General features: G+C 44.7%; 1 protein-coding gene across 4 annotated transcripts in view; it reads left to right on the top strand.

The window, feature by feature from the left end:
- NTRK2 (neurotrophic receptor tyrosine kinase 2) overlaps positions 1-21,628 on the top strand; it is a 325,021-nt gene that overhangs the window by 153,265 nt on the left and 150,128 nt on the right. For 2 of the 4 annotated variants that reach the window (XM_059142000.1, XM_059142002.1), the window contains exon 12: positions 19,876-19,923. The exons of the other annotated variants lie outside the window; for them this stretch is intronic. In XM_059142000.1, coding sequence (XP_058997983.1) covers positions 19,876-19,923 — 48 coding nt within the window. The remainder of the gene's footprint in view (positions 1-19,875; positions 19,924-21,628) is intronic. 4 annotated transcript variants of the gene reach the window in all.

Raw genomic sequence — 21,628 nt, 5'->3', positions numbered from 1 at the left:
GTACACAAAGCACTGGAAGGTGAAACATCCATTTCATTAACTCTTGGAAAAATAAATTACCTCACTTCCTTTATTACTGGAGTAATTAACCCACATTCATACTGACTCTGACCAGTATATATTATTTACGACCTTCCATTTGTGGTGGTTTGGTGGTCAACCTAATGGGTATCTCTGTCAGATGGTTTTGGGGGGCGAACGTTGCGATAGCACTCTTCTGCTCGTCTAATGACTTCTCATCCAAAGAGTCCAAATATACTTTTTCTAAACGTAAAATAGGGGCGCCTGGGTGGCTCAGTCGGTTAAGCATCTGCCTTCGGCTCAGGTCATGATCCCGGGGCCCTGGGATGGAGCCCTGGTCAGGCTTCTTGCTCGCCCGGAAGTCTGCTTCTCCCTCTGCCTCTCCCTGCTGCTCCCCCTGCTTGTGCTCTTGCCTTAGTATCTCTCTCTTTCAAATAAATAAATAAAATCTTTAAAAGAGAAAAAAACACACAAACAAACAAACCATAATACAGCCCACAGGGGAGCACTCATTTTCATCCTGACTTTTCACTGACTTCAGTTGTGTCCCGTTCGATAAACAGGTACAGTTGCCTGATTTCCACGAGACCCCCCAGTTCTTGGTACAAAGCTGGGCACGTAACAGTTGTTCACTAAATGTTTGCGGACTGGGTGGAAGGGAGAAACAACCCTGGGGCTTCAGATTCCTGGCCCTGTGATCCACCTAACTCGGATGGGGACCCAGGTGGGGACCCGGTGGGGTCTGGCACCTTTGACCTTCACCGGAAGGCATGCACCCCCTGGGGGCACCCCTAAACTCCGCTAAGTTCCAGAGCAGGGGCAGCTTCCTTCCTTTGGTCAACACCAAATATTTATGGAGCGCTTGCTCCACTCCCAGGTCTGGGCGTCATTTGGCCAAGGGTTGGCTTTTCGGACAGGGAGCTGATTGCAAGCCTCCAGCAGACGCAGAGCGAGGGTGCCTGCAGGTTTTCTCCGCTTAGCCGCGCGGGAGTCGTGCTACCTTCCACCTAATCTCTGCAAACTGGCTGGTGCGGGAGGCTGCCAACCCCTCAAGTGTGTCTGCAAAATTCAGACAAATTGTTGCTCTTTATTCGAGGTATGGATGAAGGACTTTGGGAAGCCCTGAAACTACAGAGTGCCGGGTTTCTTAGTTACTTTTTCTCAAGCTCTACTTTGAGAAATAGGATGTGATTAAGTGGTGTGCTTTGCTGCCAACGTCTCTTTTCCTCCCTCCCTTCCTCCCTCCCATTCCCCCTCGCTTGGGGGAAAAAAATAAGATCCCTTTATGGACAATTCTCACCAATTAGGAAAAATACTCAGCCTGTTCTTACGAAGCTTAGTCTTTCATGAGAAACGCACCTTCCGTCCTGCTGTGGTCATGTTCTCGTGGACATCTTCTTGATATTTTCAGACCAGCCCCTCCCTAATCTCCAGAATCTCCCTCTCAATCCTATTTCCAGCTCACTCCTTCCTCCCTCTGCTACCCTGACGCCAGCCCACAGTCCATAAACATCAACCCTACCTTTTGCTTGTTTTTCTTTCTCCCCCACCCCACTTTGTCTAACTTTGATTTCATGCTCATTGACCAGCTGTCATGCCTCCTTTGAATTTATTCAGAGTGCCTTTGCCCTTTTCTTGACCAAACCACCCCTGGGCTCACTCTAGTCCCTGTAGCCCAGGCACCACAAAGCATCCCCTCTGCAGTGCTGTGGGCAAGCCCCCCCATCACCCCCACCTTCCTTTCTCCACATCCCTCCACCTCCTCCCCACCAACTCGCTCCTAGCACCCTGCCTTGCTTCTCATTGCTATGAGAAAATCAAAGCCAGGTGTCAGAAGAGAACCCGAGGGCACCCCTATCCCATGCAGCCTGGTCTGTTTGCACTGTTGTGACTTTGCAAAATTTCTCTCCAGGACAGACAGCTCTCTGGGTTCTGCCCCCTTTCCCTTGATGAAAGACATCAATGGCCCTGGCAATTGTCCCTTCTCTCCCTGCAGCATCACACACTCTACTGGATCATTCCCATCGGCTTACAAATAGACCGTCATTTGGGGGCTTCTGCGTATCTTAGTTGGTTAGGCGTCTGACTCTTGGTTTTGGCTCAGGTCATGATCTCTGGGTTGTGAGATCGAGCCCCACTGATCTGTGCTCAGTGGGGAGGCTGCTTGGGATTTTTCCTCTCCTTTTCTTCCTTCCCCCAGCTCATGATCTCTCTCTCACTCTCTCTCTCTCTATCTCTCTCAAAAAAAAGAAAAAAAAAAAAAACTTAAAAAAATAAAAAGTAATAGACTGTCATTCCCCACATCTGAAAAAAACAAAACCAAAAAAACCCACAAAAACAAAAACTGATTGTCTGTGATCCAGCTTTTCTGACTAATTCTTGACTACATGTTTCTGTTGCTCCATTTCCTGTTTGTATGACCTGAAGATTCCTGATTCCTCTGTAGCTGGGGGATGGGGATCCCATCAGGTATTATCATGTAATACCTATGTGATACTGTAATGGTGAGGATCTAGTAAAATGCCTGGCACATAGGAAGAACACAGTAAATGCTAGCCCTTCCCATAGTACTGCACATAGTATTTTTTCAATTTAAACATGTTTAGTTGGGCACCGGTCTTCAGTTAAGTCAGTTAAGTGTCTTCCTTTGGCTCAGGTCATGATCTCAGGGTCCTGAGATTGAGTCCCACATCATTCTCCCTGCTCAGCAGGGAGCCTGTTTCTCCCTCTGCCTGCTGCTTCCCCTGCTTGTGCTCTCTCTGTCTCCATTATATAAATAAAATCTTAAAAAAAAAAAAACCATGTTAGTTGATGGATCAATTCTCTGGCTCTATAGTAGCTAGGCAGTGATTATAGGTAAAGGTGTTAGGAAAGGCTTGGGAAGTAGGTAAGACCTGACTCCTGCATACTGCCTCTCTCTCCTTGCCTCCCCTCCCAATGCATACTCTCCCTGCCCCCAGAAGGTCTCCTAAACTTCTGGCCTTCCTTGTTGCTTGCAGTCCTTCACATATAGGCATCTGCCCATTGTCTTTCACAGCTCAGGGCCCTACAGATGGGTTGATTTTTGCAGACAGAGAGCCAGAGCTCAGAGTTGTAGCTTTCTATGGGTTCGCTGTATGTAGCCTTCCCTGAGCCAAGCAATTCCAGGGGACACTAGTCAGGGCACAGTGCAATGCCTTACCCCCCCCCACCCCGGACTGTTGTAGGGTATGAAGGCTTTATGCCAGCCTCTGTGTAGGAATAAACACTTGAAAGACTAGAAGCTCCTGCTCAAAGAGTTTATAATCTAGCTGAGGACAAAGATCAGTATAAAGATTCATTACAATATGTAGCTACACTCAAGATCTGCACAGAGTTCTATGTGAGCAGAGAAGAGAAAACATAGTCCGATCTGGAGTGCTGAGGGAAGCATCCTGGAGGAGGTGACTCTTCAGTAGCAAAGGGTAGATAGGAAAAACTGGGGAAAAGATTGATATTGGCAGAGACATGGGGTCAAGACACAGAGGGAGCAAGACCGCCTGGTGTGGGCATGGGGCTGTGGATTACTGTCTCCACTGTAAGGGCACGTGATGAGAGAAAGAGACTAGATGAGAAGACTTGGAAAGTAAGTTGAGGCCAAGACCGAGATTAGGAGTTTGGGACATAAGGCAGTGAGATGGAGCCCTCAGTTGGTTTTGAGTAGTGACGGGGAAAGAAGAGGACAGGGGTCATTTTGGAAAGTTCTCTCGCATGAGGGAATGGACTGGAGGACACAGGAGGAGGAGGAGGGGAGGCTCCGGGACAGGGCCGAGGCAGCAGCAGTCTTAAGAGCTGGATGGGCCTGGACTAGGACAGTGGCCTTGTGCTTCCAGGTAGCGTTGGTCCAGCCACAGATGGTTCGCTCTTTGCAAAAGAAACAATGAGCTCTGCATTTATAGACATAATATAGACTCCTCCCATGTTCACGCCAAGTCAAAGATTTTTTGTAAAAGGGGTAAAAGAAGAGAGTGGACACCAGATCCCTTAATATCCTTCAATCATTACATTTCCTGACCTTTCTGGGTAACTTGCTTAAATCCTCCGTCGTTCTCTGCCTGTTTGCTAGAAACACCTGACATTTCCGGAGGGGAACTGAGAAAAACAGTTGCTGTTAGAAGCTGTAAAGTGTTACAGAATGCAAAGGGTTGTTTGTTGTTTGTGCCCATTATGGAAAGGGAAGCCTTCCTGAAGATGGTTCTTATCATTCCTTGGGCTGAAAAAACCCAAGGAGGAATAGTTAACGGCTAACGAAGGACGAGATGCCTCTTTTCATACATGAAGGTTTTCAATTCAATCTAGACTTGATTCTTGCTAATGTCCAAATCTGAGAACGGTTGGTGATGCGGAACCAACCTTCCCACTCAAAGCTTCATAGTTCACGGTGACTCAGTCAGTTGGATTAACAGGTCAGCCCACTATGCACATTTACCCTTTGAAGGTACATTTTCTTATATTATAATAATTTCAAAAACGAGCTGAGAAATTGGCCTCCGTGGCCAGGAATTTTGTCTTCCCTCCCATCTGATTGATAGAATGCACTTTTCCCAAGCAAAAGCCGTATTTCTAAAACATTTAAAAAGAAACGAGTGGAAATTTCATTTTAAGCCAAATACGCTTTTTCCCTTACAGTCCATTCATTCTTCATACTTCTTTATTTTCCCCACCAGCATCTTTTGCTCTCATGTCTTAGAGAAGGAGGGCTCTCCTGTCCGAGTCTTTATAACATGGAGGCCTACAAGCAGTTATAAAGAGTGGGTTTAGATGATATATATTAAAAATGATAAATCATTTCCCAGCCTTCCATAACATGTTATTTTCTCTGGATGCTTATGTCTTTCTGACTCATGTACCTGGGCTGATGAATGCCCATCTCCCTTGTTACACTTTAATCCGGGGCCCGTGTTTCATTCGCCTGCCAGTAGTGATAGCCAATAAATTAATCATGCCTCCATGCACCCCTTTGCCATACAGGCTGCTGCCAGTATAAAACTGCCCAACACAAAGCAAGCAATTCCGAGCCTCCGTTTAGCTGGTACCCCCAAGACTCACATCGTTCCGCAATTGGAGCCGCAAATGCTCATTTCTTTATAGGCAGGGGCTGGGAAAATGAGGGAAGGCTAATTAATGCATTCAAGGGATCCTACTGAATCAGCAAGCCCCTTAAAGGCACAACAGACACAAACAGGCAGCTGCAGCCTTTCGGGATTCAAAACACCAACAAAAGAGCTAGTTAAATATTTGAATAGCTAAAGTATATGTCTATTAATGCCCATGCAAATTGCTAACATAGGCTGTCCTCCCATCTCCAGAGGAGTCAAAGTCATTGAAATCCCAATGCCTTTCATCCTGTCAAATGGGCCATTGAAGAGCAGGACAAGAGCCCCGACCAGCTTGAGCCCAGGGTAGGAATACTTGGCTGCAAGAAAGAACATTCGGGCACCCCTTCACTCCGGGCCTCTGGTGATACAGGTCTGACTTGCTGATGGTTAAGACGACTATTGGCTCATCCCAGTTTCCATGTGCATGTGTTATGGTTGCAAATGTCTTGAACAATAAATATACCACTGGGGGAGTCAACACCAAGCTCTAGATTTGGCTTGATCCAAGGCCCAAACTCTGGAACCAGGATCCACTTTTTGGCCCTCTTCCTTAGAAACAAACTTTTCTCTCATGGTTGTAGCAAAGATGACTTCTTTGATCCATTCCTGATGCTACATCCTTCCAGACGCCCATTCAGCAGGAAAGAGAGCACAACACTTACGTCAACCATTGTACACGCATCTTAGACTTGGTTTTGATCAGACTGCCTGCCAGTTCTCCCTCCCTGTGGCCAGGGAGTAGAATTGCCAATTTTTTTTTTTTTTTTAATGCCTGAGCCATTGGTTCCATCTTGAATCACACTGGCTGCCCAGCGATGGGTGGACACCCAAATAAAAATCATTACCAGTTAAGGAAGAGGAAGCACATACAAGATGGTAATCTCAATGGCAACAAGAATAAACAAAAACCAAAACAAAACAAACAAGGAATACTCTGCAATGTCACTATAACAAAATATCACAGATTTGTTGGCTTAAACGACAGGCATTTATTTTCTCATATTTCTGGAGTATAGAAGTCCAAGATCAAGGTGCAGCCAATGAAGTTCCTGGTGAGGCTCTCTTCCTGACTTGCACATGGCCACCTGCTCACTGTGTCCTTACAGGGCCTTTCCTCTGTGGTTCTCAGAGAAAGCAAGCTCTGGGGTCTTTTCCTATAAGGACATGAGCCCTATAAAATTAGCACCTCACTTTTATGACCTCGTTTAACCTTAACTGCCCTCTTAAGAGCCCAAATACAGCCACATTTGGACTTCAACACATGAATTTGGGGGGGACACCATTCACTCCAGAACACAAATGAAAACAAGAATTGCCAGCTATGCATCTCTAATCAACCCTGTTTAGGTAGGCTGTTAACCATCAGGAGTCAACTGTTTTTATGGATTTACAGTCTGGGACTAAATGTGCTTAGTAGCTTCTTTTTTTTTTTTTTTTTTTTAAGATTTTATTTACTTATTTGACACAGAGAGAGAGAGAGAGAGATCACAAGTAGACAGAGAGGCAGGCAGAGAGAGAGGGAGAAGCAGGCTTCCCACTGAGCAGAGAGCCCGATGCAGGCCTCAATTCCAGGACACTGAGATCATGACCTGAGCCGAAGGCAGAGGCTTAACCCACTGAGCCACCCAGGTGCACTGTGCTTAGTAGCTTCTAACGCAGCCGGTGAAGAACACCCAGCCATGTACCCAATCATTTTGGATCTATTTAATGACCACAGATATAGGGACCTTCTTGGTTTCTGGAGATTAACATTTAATTATGATTCTAGAAATATGAAAAAATGTGAGAATCAGCAGACAGGCGACTTTGTACCTTTTTGGAACTCATCTTTTAGAAGTGAAAAATTCTGAACTCTGCCAAAAAAAGAGAGGCCTGAGCCCATAGAGTCAGACCCCTCGATATTTTTAATAATGGTACTATGACCCAGTTTAATCACCCACATATTCCATAAGACATGGCTCCAAATGATCTTTGGCTATTAAAAATATATAATTTCCCCTCAAACAATGAAGATTTCCATAGCTGGTAGACTCTACTATGTTAATTCCAAATAATTCCCCAAGACAAACTCTGAAAATGTAACAAACAAGCAGTGTATTTGGAACAAAGGCATGGCCTACTATGGGGACTGTCTGATAAGGTCACAGCTCATTTCACAATATGAGTTACAATGAGTCTTAAAAATTTTTTTGGCATTTCTTTATCATTAACATTTATTATGCATTTATGTACATACCTGAACATGCTTTAGGGGGTACTTAGGGGGACGAATACTCTCTTACACACATTGGAGTCCTTTTAAAAAATAAAAGCCCTATATTTTTGTGGATAACACTGCCTCTTAATAAGGTGGAATTGGAACTTCACTCTTGTATCAGTCAGAATAAGCTAGGTTAGGTTGCAGAAGCAAATAAGCCTTAAAGCAGAAAAGATGATGTCTCCTTGTCTTGCACATACAACACAGGTTGGCAGGAGGACTTTCTTTATCTAACCTTCTTAGATATTTTTAATAATGGTACTTTATGATGCTTTATGAACTTTATGATGCTACCCCCTAAACATGAGACTTCCTGGTTCACTGAGACAGAAGGAAGAGGAAGTGGAAAACCCGGGACTGACTATTAAATCTTCTGCCTAAAAGTGATATGGGTCATTTCTACCATGTTTTCATGGGCAAAAGCAAACAACATTTATAGGTGGGGAGGGTCAGGTCCCATTCTCTGCTGGGGCAGGAAGGGCAGGTGAGCAACTCAGTGAAGGACCCAGTGAATAACCATGAACCCATGTGATACCAAATTGAGCTCCTGATCGAAGCATGCAAGGGTGAGAGGTTGGAATTCTTTCATTTATTCATTCAACAAATCTTTCTGGAGCACCCAAGATATACCAGACTCTCTACTCGATGCTCTAGATAGAGAGACAAGAGACAAATATTTGTTGCATATAAAGAACTTACAGTTTGGGGAGAGTTTACAACATGTAAGTGGGTAACTAAAACTCACAGTGAGTTGAGCTGTGATAGGGAAAGAACAGTGTGTTTTGGAAATACAGAGGATGGTAGTCAACGGTGATGAATGTCCCCACTGTTGTCTAGCTCTTACTGGACAACACAGTCTCTACTATATTTGGGGGGACATCTCATGCCCTATTTTTAAATCCTTCTAGTTGGACCCAGTCAGCAATGGAGCTATTTATTAATGTACCTACCATGCTTCAAATGTTCTGCTTGACTGTTGCAACGGGTATGAGGCTCTTAAGGAAGAGGGAAAAGAACTGGATAAGATGACTTTTCAACTCAGAGTGCTCAAAAGCTAATAGGAGAAATAAGATCATGTAAATAAATAATACAGTGGAGAATGTGGTAGATATTGATTGTGAGATGAACAACGTCATTGTCAAGGGGGGTACTTCGGATTTGAGGAATAAAGAAGCAGTTTCGGATGGACTGACTTTTAAGGTGGATTTTGCTGGATGAATGGAGTTTAATGATCAAAAACAGAGCTTGCAGGTTACATTTCAGGTAGAAAAAAATGGCTGGCACAAAGACACGAAATCTGGAAGCAACCACGGTTATTCTATTCTATGCTGTATTACAAACCCAGCATGTGTCACACTGTCTTGAGTCTATCAGGTGGTCAAAGAACAGTTTTCAAATGAACGAATGGATAAATAGGAAAATTCAAGGTATATTCATTTAACAAATTCAAGCACACAGTTTATACTAGAATCTATGGGTCTTCAGGGGTGTCATAAGTGATAAAGCTGGGGCCTGGTCATGGGACCAGGACAAGGTTTTGAATGCCTGGAGGAGTTTGGACTTTCTTACCTCTCTGTTTATATAATATCAGAGTCTCACAGACACATCAGCTCCCGTGATCCTAAGGCAAGTCAAGTCCTGTCAGGTGAGCAAGGCAGTATTTTTGCTCTGAGAAAAGACTCTTGGAGAGACCCAGTTCCTGTGGGGTGTCTGTCAGGAAATGGTGGGTCCAAGACTCAAAACCAAGACTTGGAGTCCAAACCCAGATCCTGTCCATACTGCGCAGTCCCTCTGTCGTGGGGCCAGAACAACATTCTTCAGTGTTTGGGAGCAGCAGAAATGACAAGGTCAGAGTTGTTTCTCATGAGGTATAAGAGAAACAGAAAGAAGGGGATGGGCAGGGCAGACCTCGGTGACGAGAATATTGGAATAATATGGGGCAAGACTAAACTCCTCTGGCGACAGGGAGTGTAGACAGGCTAAAGTTTCTTCTTCACAGAGATAAAAGGTTCTGGGATAAGTTCCCCTGCTGTTGGCCCATGACCTAGGCCAGTGTTCCTCAGTGTTAACACCACAGATATTTTAGGCCTTGAAGCCGTTACCGTGGGAAACCAGCCTGGGCATCGCTGGCTGGTCAGCAGCCTCTTTGGCCTCTACCTGTTACATGTCAGGAGCACAGATCTCCCACCATATCCCCGCTCCACACTGTGATGACCCCAAATGTCTCTAGATATTGCTGACCGTCCCCTGGGAGGAAAATTTGTCCCCCTATGACAACCACTGACCTAGCCGGTCAATTTGGATTTGTTTCCAGAAAAGCAGTGGATCTGAAAGAGTCATCGAGCATTTGGTGGGAACACACTGAGGGAAGAGATCCTGTTCTATCTTAATGTTTGGGTTTCTTTCCCTGGCAGCATGTGGCCACCTCCAGTGATATCAAGCAGGGGCCACTGAGAGTTAAGTCACGTGACTGACATTCCCTTCTAAACAATGGGTTCTTATTTTGTTCTATTTATGGTTATTTTATTCAGTTATTTTAATTCAGCACCCAGTTTTCTAAGTGTATAGAATCCCATTATGTTCTATTCCAGTATGGAAGCTTCCTACTAGAAAATCACACAGTAATAAAATTAAATAAACGTCCCAGCTGTTGAACTGTCCTTACACGTTTCCTGACCTTGACTGGATTCGAGAGTGTGGAGGTGGTAGGTGGGAAGGGGAGACAACGGGTCACTGAAAAGAAAGACAAAAGTGCCGAAAGATGACTTGACCAGGTTATCACGTCCCCAGATCAAAGGGAAGAATTTGAGTCCAGTTAAAAGTGGAGAATTTCTGGGATCCCAGGTGGCTGAACCAGTTAATCATCTGCCTTTGGTTCAGGTCACGATTGCAGGGTCCTGGGATCGAGCCCCAAGTTGCACTCCCTGCTTGGCGGGAAGCCTGCTTCTTCCTTTCCCTCTGCACGCTCCTCCCCTTCTTATGTGCTCTCTCTCTCTCTCTCTCTAGAGATCAAATAAATAAATAAAATACTTAAAAACAAAAAAAGAACTGAAAAGTATCCTATAGTAGAATCATGGTTAGAAATGCCACCGCCCCCTTTCTCCCTCCCAAATTCCATAATACAGCCACAAAAAAATGCCTGCAGTTGCTTTGCATTAGCTACAGCAAGTGTTAGCTTAGAGATACTAAAAGAGAAAAAAAAAAAGAATTTGCATGTTATATACACATAAATATAAATCATGTAAGCTAAATATGAATAGAACTATAAATGTATGGCAGACTCTGCTAAGGCATTTCCAAATGCATTTAATATGACAGCAAACGTTGTGGATGGAGGAGTGGAGTGCGTAGCCTGCCTTCCTTTTGGCCTCACTTGGCGACTGGGCACAACTGACAGGTCTGAGCAGGTCAGCCAAGGTCTGAGTCATTGTTGAGGTTCTCCATGGAAACAAAAGCTCATGGGAATTTGACATCAAGTGTTTGCCAGACTCTCTGGGTTTGTCATTCTCTTTGAAGGCCACTAATATCACTTCTAAGATGATTCCCTGAAATTCAGCCAATTTCCTTCCCAAACACTTGCTCTGAGTGCTTACCAACATTGAAGAAAGAGAGGGATTTGGGGATGAATCTCAGGCAGTCATTCACCCAACAGTTAGACCGTGTTAACAGGGAAATTTGGGGTGTGTGCTATCAGATATCATCTACCTTCCCCGAGGGAAGCTTGTGATGACTGGGGGGAAATATGCATATAGGGCATTTTGAGCTCTCGCTAGGGATGTCCTCTAGAAAGACAAAGCATTGATATAACTCTTGTCTGTCAACTCTTACTTGCAAATAGAGGTTGCCCCTGCCTTTCTCAAAATTCCCAGCTTGGAAACTAATTATTAGGAGTTCCAGGTACCAGTTTTTTGTTTTTTATTTTTCCTGCCCAGGAAAGACTATGACTGCCTTTGTTAAAGAAAAAGCCTTTAGAATTACAATAGATTAAAAACAACAACAGTTGGGCACCTGGGCAGCTCAGTGGGTTAAAGCCTCTGCCTTCAGTTCAGGTCATGATCTCAGGGTCCTGGGATCAAGCCCCCGCATCCTGCTCTCTGCTTAGCAGGGAGCGTGCCCCCCCCCTCCGCCTATCTGCCTACTTGTGATCTGTCAAATAAATAAATAAATAAATCTTTCAAAAAAACCCACCAACAACAGTTTGTACTGTTTAATTGTGAATGACTAAGATGTGGACCAAATTAATTTTCTTGGAAATATTCCACATGTTCTAAATGAAAGAGAAAAGTCGCTGGCTTTTTTTTTTTTTTTTTTTTTTGCCTCAAAGTTAAATGTTTGAAATGCGGGATCAGGACACTTTGCCACACTCCTAGCACATCTGGTTTCATCCATTGCCACTTGAGGCTTCTGAACTTAAGTCTGTAGGATTTAAAGCTTTAGCCTGCTTTTGTTTTTTTAATGCGGCAATAGAAGCTGACCAATTTTCCCTAATTAAAGTTATATCTAATCTCCCTTAAGTTTCCCTGCATATCACAAGTATTCCGTGAGTACTGTTTTCTAAAATTGCTTTTGTACAATTTTGTACAAACCAGGCCCTTCTCTTAAGATGGGAATGTAGTGACCCAAAAGCATCTGAACATTATTTAGCAGGAGAAAATCTAGGCCAGTTGACTGAGTGCATTTCTTTAAATTGCACATGATCTCACATTCCCAAAATACCCATGCTCAGAGCAGCTATAAAAGTGGAACTCTGCTCTCAGTCATATATGCCTAATGATTAATACTATAGACTGCTTGAACTTGAATGGGCCTTCAGTGCCTTTTCTCAACCTCTGTCTTCATGGCATAGGAAGTGGAGCCTAGGAAGGGGAAGTGACTCACCCAAGGTCATGCGGTTAGTTTCTTGCAGCGTTTAGGGAGAACCCTCGACCTGACATCTAGTCCAACATCTTTATTCCACACTCCTGCCTGGAGTGCAGGATTCTCTGTCTCACTCTCCTTTTTTTTTTTTTTTTTTTTAAAATATTTTATTTATTTATTTGTCAGAGAGAGAGTGAGCACAAGCAGGGGGAGCAGCAGGTAGGAGGAAAAGCAGGCTCCCCACTGAACAAGGAGCCCTATGTGGGACTCGATCCCAGGACCCTGAGATCATGACCTGAGCTGAAGGCAGACACTTAACCGACTGAGCCACCAAGGCACCCCTCTCTCACCTTTAAATACTGTTCTCGGTGAGGTTCCATTGGAATGCCACGAAGAAATGAGAGAGGTAGCAAATACATTTACCAAACACAACAGTTTGTGTGTTGAGTGTATAATTTGCATATTGGCATTTTCATTAGACTTGCTGAACTTTTTATCTTTAGGCTTATTAAAAAATGTTTTCATTTATTTGACAAGCATTTCCCGAGGGTCTCTGCCAGGCACCAGAGATACTGCATAGATAGGATCCCGATAGCAAATGCCATTGCTGTCCTGCCCATACCCGCTTGGGGTGCGCTGTCCATGCTTGCCCACAGTGCCCCGCTGTAAGCACCCATGACTCCTGCCTTGGTGCTTTATCCAAGCTGGAAGCCCTCGACGAGGGCCAGTTGGCAGTTGGAGGGAAAAGGAGCCAGCTTCTTCATCCTCAGGGTGGATGACTCCGAGTTGCCTTGACCACCATCTCCCAAAGACCCCCCCCTCCAGGGATTTAAACTCCATTTGCACACAGTGTGCCCCCTTGGTTAGCACATCCGTTGCCCGCCTCCTTCCCTGCCTGCGCTGGAAGCCTTGGGTCAGGGTCTGCTTTGGGGGGAGCCTCGTCTATGACAGTCACCGAGTTCTGTGGAAAGTGGTGAGGTTGGGATCCAGCTGGGGATGCAGGGGTTGACCAGAAACCAGAAGGCTGAGCAGTGCATGGCAAGAAGAGAGCCTGGAGGAAGACTCAGGGAGGAGGCAAGAAGATGTGCCAAGGGGCGCCTGGGTGGCTCAGTGGATTAAAGCCTCTGCCTTCGGCTCAGGTCATGATCTCAAGGTCCTGGGATCGAGCCCCACGTCGGGCTCTCTGCTCAGTGGGGATCCTGCTTCCCTTCCTCTCTCTCTCTGCCTGCCTCTCTGCCTACTTGTGATCTCTGTCAAATAAATAAAATATTAAAAAAAAAAAAATGTGCCAAGTGAGCAGAGACAGGAAAGAGGCGAGAGTGGCTGCTTCACAGGAGATGGCCGAGGCCACGGTGCGTAAGTCCCCGTAGTGAGGATCAGAAGTTTATCCCAGACACAAGAAACCACCAGAGGAGGTGAAGTGTGGGGATGCGGTCATCTGACTTCTACTCGAAAATGATTACTCTGGAAGCTCCGTGGAGAAGAGATGCAGGGAGACAGGGGTGAGCAGGACACAAGTTGGAAGTCCAGCTGAGACATGGTGGACGGCTCTCGGCACCCAGGTCCAGCTGTCGGCGGGGTGCATAATTAAATAGGACCTAAATGCAGAGTACTATGCCTTCGTGTCTTTGTCTCTAAAACTGTTTAAATTTCAGTGCTTCTCGGCATTTTGCAGTGAAGAACCCTTTGAAAATCTAGTGAAATCTGCGGATTTTTGCTCTAGAAAGATGCAAATGTACATGGATATACAATGTTGAATTTGTGACACTGGATGGGAAACTCATGGATATATATATAGATATAGATAGATCTATATACAAAGAGATAAATCTATATAAAAATCTATATGAATCTATAGACAAAGAGATATATAGATCCATATATAGATATATCTATGTATATCTCTGTGTCTACATGCATTAGCAAAGGCTCTCTACCGTAGTAAAGAAGTCCCAAAGTAGGTAATTGTTCAAACACAATAGTTTACTTCTTGTATGTGGATGACAGTTGGAGGACCAGTAGTTTCACTGGGTGTCAGGGAGAATAATTCGGTTTCTACGCTGCCTATACTTGCAAAAACAACACTGGGCGAAGTAGCAGAGAACTTCTCTGCTATCTTCATGTCATAACTTCCAAGTTTGCTCTAAGTACTGTTTCCATTGTGGACAAATAGGACGGGAAACGGTGTAGAGTGTCCTGTGCAGGAGGTCTTGAAGGATTGGCCTGGAAATGGTACCCATCACTCTCTCACCTCCCATTGGCTACAATTTAATGGCATGATCATAGCCAACCTCAGGGGGGTCTGGATCATGTCGTGTAGCTGCGGGTCCAGAAAAATAGAGCTTTCAGAGGGCAAGTAACACTTGCAGCCATAATACACACATATATATTTTTTCTACACTTGTCACACTGGAGGGGTTGAATGTTCCATTTCCTCGAGAACGGTATGATCAGTCACTTCAGAGATTTGAAGGATGGAAAGGGATGAAGCCAGCGAGAACTGGACAGGAGGACCCTTTACATCATGTCCAGAATCAGTTAACTACAAGCAAACCCTCCTCCGAGCTGGTGTAGATGGGACTTAGACAAAGGTTGTGTCCTTAAGTGAAAGATTAAGATTAAATTGAAGTCGACTGTTGGCCTCAGACTCCACTGTTCAGTGACCTGGAGAGCTGGAATTCACTTGACATAAACTCTTACTCACTCCGATTATGTGTCAGTTGGAAAGGGAGATGATCGTATTGTCAACAAAGTGATTCTTTGCGCTCAATTCCCCTCCCCTCTGAGGACCAGAGCCTCCTGGTTCTTTGAGGTGACAGGCACTCGGCTACTCAGTCAAGCTCTGACTGAGTGTCTCCTCTGGGTTCAACAATGTTTGGTTCACACTTTCCCTGGAGAAGAAACGCAGTAGCTCAGAGGCTCCTCCTTCCTGTGTCCTTTAGGGAGTAGGTGTGGCCCCAGGAAGTTAGAGGTGAAGTTCATTCTTTCGGTGAATCATATTTTCCCATTGGCTCCCATTACAGTGTTAGAGACGCTTTTCTTGGGGGTGGAGGGTGGTGAGTCTCATCTGAAGAGACAAAGAAATTACACTTGAGAACACAGCAAATTTTAATTTCTCTCGAATTGAAAGGGAGGAAAGCTGACTTTCTCCTAACATACTGAAACCATTTTTCTCAAACTTAGAAAGAGGAAAGAAAAAATCTACAAACTATTGTCTGGAGATCAGAGCCATTTTGACAATCACAGTTAGAGTCTGTGTGATTCAGTACCCACAGGGAAGATTGGGTTTCTTCTACCTTGCCTTTTACACATTGCTGCCTGTGACTCTCTCGCCTGTATCCTAAGCACACCTTTCCAGCCCATACATTTTAGCTGTTTCCTTTGAGAGACATTTGAAAAGCAACCTTTATTATCATTTATTTTGGATCTCCTCTTAGAGTTATTAATGTGTTAATGCATTGATTTTTTTTTTTTTTTCCTACATTCTCCTTCTCTGGTCAGGGAGGATTGAACTTTCTTCAATATGAGAAGGATTTAATTGGTTAATTTCATAATTTAGAGTCCTTGTTGGTCTAGATTGCAGAAAGAGAAGTTCCTCTAAGTGCACTGCAACTACATTTGCTTTTGAAGGGGCCCTTTATTTTGCAGTGAATAAAGTGTCTCTTATTAAACAGAAAATAAAAGAATGCTTGGCAGGACTCTACTCCCAATGGGTGAAACATCACAGGAAATTGAGAAATTGTTTCTTTTTGGCCTTGTGGGAGAAATTTGCTGGTGAAATTTAGTATTAAAGTCTTAAGACTACTGCTTGAATCCATCAAGAGAGACCCATTGAACAAGGGACAGCTTCCGGGGGAGGAGGGGGGAGGACCAATGTGACCTTGCTATATCTGGTCTCTTATATTTTCCAAGAAATCTGGGCAGTGGCCAAGGAGATTCTATTCTCTCTTTCATAATAATTATGTCACTGTTAAGGAGAACTTAGACTATTTCAGCAATTTAGGGATTAAGTTTGTCAAGAGTTCGCTGCTGTTGGGAACTTTTGTTTGTGCCTGCAAAAGAGGGGTTTTAATTGCCCAAACAAGAAATGTGTCCAGGTACGGCATCCAGCTTGCGTTCTCCAGTTAGACCGTAAGCTCTAGAGAGTGGGCTTTAGACCTGTGTCCCAAGCTCGAGACCAGAGGTCCAAACCCTGGATGTTTCTCCACAGAAACGCCTTATCTGGGATTTGTGGCCCACACTGATGTCCTCAGATTAGCTACTCAGCTGAGTTCTGAGTTCCTGGCAGGCACTCCAGGCTGCAGCATTGTATGTCCTATTGTCCAAACCCCAAACCTTCTTTGTTCCCCTCCCATACTCCCCTCAACGTGCGATCAGTTGCCAAGTGCTACTGATTCCCGTAAATATGACCGACAGCCATCTCCTGTGCCCGTGCCACCTCCCCATGACCGCATTCAGGCCACAGCTCTCTTATGCCTTGATGTCTCTAGCAGCTTTCTTCATCAGATCTCCTGCTCTCAGTCTTTTCTTCTCACAATCCTGTTGTCTATCCTACAGCCAAAGTGAGTTTTCCACAATTCAACTTGATCCTGTTGTATTGCTGTTTGGCCCAAGGGTGTTTCCTTCTGTTTGGTTTTGTTTAGAGCTTACCTGCAATTTTTCTTCTAAAACCCAAACTGGGCCTGACCCTTGCTTCTGTTTCTCAGTTTCCTAGCCTTTCCAGATGCCTCACCCCCTTGAAACACACAGGGCTCCCCACTCTAGCTACAAGTGGACACCGATAGTATCCCTCTCTGCTTTTCCCCATTCTTGGCTGATTGTAATCTGTTACCCAGAAGCCAGAGAACTCTCCTCGACCACCTCCCCTAGATTGGATTACATGCTTCTCCTTTGAGTTCCCAAGCACCCTGAACAATACTTCTCAGAGGGCTAATCCTTAACTGTCAGCCGCCTGAGGGCCGGTCCAAATGAGGGCAGCTCATTTATCTTCGAATTCTCTGGTACACCTGTGCAAAGCAAGAAAGAAAGGAAGAACTGAAATAAAACAAAAGCATTTGGGGGAGAGGTCTTAGAATTGTAATTTGGGGAGCACAGATATAGTTGCAACCCCAACGGTGTCCCATTAAGGGGTACAAGCCAGGGGTCTTTATTCTGCAGATGGCAGAAGTATTAGGAAACATACACAAGTTGGTTTTTCAAAAGTTATGGTTGGAAGATGTGACGACATTTCACATCATTGGTTTTCTGAGAATATGATGTCAATTACTAGGAAAACATCTTTCGCAGAGTGTCCAGTTTTTATCCAGAATGTGGACTCAACCTCCCTGTGTTGTCGTAATGCTGTTGCTTGGTTCAGTAGCTCCAGGTAGTTCCTGTTTCAAAAAACAGGATGAAGTTTTAGTCTCCCAATGGAGTCTGTCATGTTCAGAGGTTTTACACAGGTTCGCACCTGTTGAAACAAGTGAAGATGAATGACTATATATAGTGATTTTCTATATCTAAAATTGAATCCTGACCCCAATATTGTCAACCTTGGCTAATTTTGGCTATGCATTTTGGAAGATCGGAAAGGCAACTGTGAAAGAAATGAAAAAAAAAAAAAAAAAAAAAAAACCCAGATTTGAGTCTGCTCCATTACTCCATGCTGTGACCTTTGTTAAGTCTGTCAGCCTCTGTGAGTGTTAGTTCCTTGCCAATGAACAGAGGACGGTATTTTAGAGCGTCTGGCTGAGGATGAAGGGAGAAGGGTCTTGCGTCAGGAAGGTGCTTGGTGAATTAAAATGTCTGGACAGGTCAGAGGTTCTCGGACCCTCCTCCTTATCCGTGTTCTTCGTACATGCCCAGCGCCGGTCTAGGAAACATCTGGTGGGAGGCATTTTGAGCGGCAAAGGTTGGAGAGGAGTGTTTGCTTTTTCTGTCCAGGTAGGTGGGGATACACCGATGGCAGATGGGGAAGTAGAAAATGGCTTCACCTTTAATTTCTCATGGGCCAAAGAGTGAAAATACACTCCTACTATCTCCCACACAGTTGGAAGAAGTAAGACTAGGTATGGAGGGAAAGCAGTTGACTTACGTGGCTTGGGTACCTTAACATCATTCATCCCTTTGGACTTCCACATTCCATTTCTAGCATTTATCTTGAAGGCATGATTTTTGAAAATGGGGGTTAATGTACCTAAGATATGGACAGGTGTCCCTTTGCAGTCGTGTTTCTTCTAATGATCAATAATAATCTGGAATGTATAGTCCGTGAGGGAACTGCTACAGCATGGCCCTTCAGCGGGTTCTCTGTAAGATAGGAACAATTTTGAAAAAACTACTCAAGTGAAAAGGAAGTCTTAAAAAATCAGTTCTACTATTTCATAAAAACTATGTAAATCAAACAAATATAGAAAAATGAAAATTGACCAGTGGGAAATACACTCCATTTTCAAAAGGATTCATGGTAACTGAGAAAGCTCTGCTTCGTTAGACTGAGGACGCAGTGAATGAGGGTCCTGTCTTCTGTGCAAAGGGATCTTTATTTGGCATTGGATAGAGGCCAGACCTTCATCCTGTCTTCTAAAACCTGGAAGAAAACATTCAGAGGAAAATCAATCAGAAGTAAAAATCGCCTTAGGGTTTGGCCCCAGAGCCAGTTGCAGGCTACCAGGGGAAGGAGGCTAGCTTACACTAGCTTAAAGCAAGAACTTTAATCACAATGACAACTTTGAGGGGCATTTTTGGGCATGCAAAGAGTTTTCCTCTACATTGTCTCACTTAAATTGGCTTCTTCTACGGTGAAGCTGTACGTCTTCACTGCCGGCAAAACTCCCTGTAGATCTGAAGATCTCAGAAACAGTTACTTCGTCGGGCTCCCTATGCTTTATCCATCTCTTACTCAGGGATTTCTCTGCGGGGTAGCGTTCACTTTGAACCCAGTGGAAACTTCAGAGAGAGGAACAGTCAGGCCCAGGAAACAAATAGGCATTTCACTGTGGCTTTATTCCCTGGAGACCTCCAACCATTTGTCAGATCTTTATTTACACGTGCTTAGTGGGGCTTTGTGTCACCAAAGGCACAGAGCCGCTGTGAACGGCCTATCATCACCACACAGCAAGTCAGTGATAGAAACTGTGTAGAATGAAGATCCCCCTTTTTTTTTTCCCAAATCCCCATCCAGCCCAAGCATCAGTTCTCCCACGGGATTACATGTTCCTTTTTTTACTGTCTCCGCTTCGCCAAAGATCTGTTTTCTCTTATTATTTTCCCACATAGTTGCGGTTGAGAACCGTAGTGCCTTTGTCAAATGCGTTGTGCATTTTCACCCCTAGAGCTCAGTTACTTAGGAAGAAGAAAGTAAGAAAGAAAGAAAACCGCTCAGAGCCATTAACTCTGGGTTTTGGCCATTTTTCTCGAAGACGGGCTACTGTGTCTTATCTGAGTCGAATGTCCATGTTCTTGGGATGAGAAATAAATCTTTACAGAAAAATTCCAGTGTTAGTTTCCAGGTGTTTGAGAGGGAGCTTTGGTCCCCAATGGAAGTTTTTCAGAGAGTTTGTTATTTCTCTAAGGACACTGCTGAATACCCTTGGTTTACGCTTCTCTTTCGAAGTTTATTTTCTGTTTTGTTGTGGTTTTCAGATTTCTCATGGTTTGGATTTGGGAAAGTAAAATCAAGACAAGGTGTTGGTAAGTAGTTACTCACTCCTTCTTTGGATAAGTAATGAGTTTGTGTTGCTTGACTCGGTTGAAGCTTCTTAGTCCCTCTTCACGCCTGTTGGCCCCTTGGTTAATTTTCGGTGTTCCTTGTTTCTGATTTGCTGAAGAAAGAGGACGAGGATTTTTCCAGAAAAGGCACTGCTTTCACTAACTGAGCTGAGTAAATGGTTTTATGTTTTTGAAGCTGACGTGTTTTTATCCTGGGAGGAATGCCAACCGCTGTTCCGGGTCTAGGTAGTTGCTGGGCTGTTAAGAAGGTTCAGGAAATAAAATGCAATGGCACCAAAACTCCACATACAGCAAAGTTGGCTTCATGTCAAGTCTGGACAAGTGGGGATCTTAACTTCTTCCATTGGCCAAGATGCGATATGTTTCTGAATTGGTAAATCAGCTGTTCATTTATGACCGCTTCTCTTTCAAAACAAGACTCTAACGTCCAGACGCTCTGATTTGTCCTTGATTGCATTCTACTCCTTGCATTCAGACTGTGCGCTGACAATTGAAAAGCCGAGTTTGTAGCTTACCAAATGAGTGCACATAATGTAGCTCATCACTGGGATTGAAATCAGGTGTGATCTCCCGGGACCCCCAATTTGTTCGGTACTTTGTGTGGGTACAGCGACAATGAACAGGAATTCATTAGAAGACACAAAAAGACAAACTGTCACATTCTGCATGTGTGTGCATCCAAGATCTGGCCATCCTGGGCATCTCTCAGCTGCTATATATTCTGACATTAAGGTCGGCTGTCGGTTAAACTGCAAAGTACGAGAAATGTACAGGTGTCATTTTGCGTCCTGAGCCCTCTGCCCCATTTGTGTTCATCCCCTCCGTGCAAGGAACTCTATTTCCTTTCCTCTTTTGCTCCTGATTGTCAGTCGCTCTGACCCTTAAGTAGCCGCATGAGTTCCAAAGTAAAAGTTCTTGAATAGCAAAGTGGAAAAAGACACGTGGCCGGATTGGAACATTTAAACTCAACCAGCTCGGGGATTTGTTGGCGATTCCCCCAGGGGCACATTTCAGATACAGCTAATCACAGTCTCTTTGACACCAGAGAATGTGCTACTGGGTAGTCTTAAAGGTGCCCTGCTTTAAGGCTTTGTGTTCTGTATGTGTGTAGGGTCAGGGCAGGAGGCGGAAGGAGTGGGCTGATAAGCTCTCCTGCAACAGCGCCATGAGATGGGGGTCTTCTTGCCACTAAACAGAAGATCACTATAACCACGTCATCATTTTCCAGGCCAGTTTGCCCTGCTGAGAGGTGTGCATTCTTGGAGAGCTTCAAAAACAGGGCTTCACCCTTTCAGGCCACAGCGGAGAGATGCTTCTTCTGAATTGGGCTTTGAGCCACAGTCCGACAGAGGCACTGCTGTTCTAAAATGGAGGCTTTATTATCTTTCGGGTCTGGTGAGGCCAGCGGGTCAGAGGAAGACTGCCATGGGAGAGATAGTGTGTTACTCACCATTCCTGAGAGAAGAGGGCAGCTATAGCCTGGTGGGGAGACTCCCAGGGGAGCACTGGGGTCTGGCAGGAGGCAGGGGGAGTGAGGGAGAGAAGGCTGGGCAGGAGCCTTTATGGTGGTTTCCGTGGGAAGGAATGGGTGAGACGGGGTGAGTGCGCTTAGGATCTGCCGGTTTGAGGAACTTGGGCGGGCTCTGGGGCAGACAGGCAGTTCTCA

This window comes from Mustela lutreola, chromosome 12 (assembly GCF_030435805.1).
Source record: "Mustela lutreola isolate mMusLut2 chromosome 12, mMusLut2.pri, whole genome shotgun sequence".
Taxonomy (NCBI): Eukaryota; Metazoa; Chordata; class Mammalia; order Carnivora; family Mustelidae; genus Mustela; species Mustela lutreola.
The sequence above is the reverse complement of the archived record's forward strand: the minus strand, read 5'-3'. Positions and strand labels throughout refer to the sequence as shown.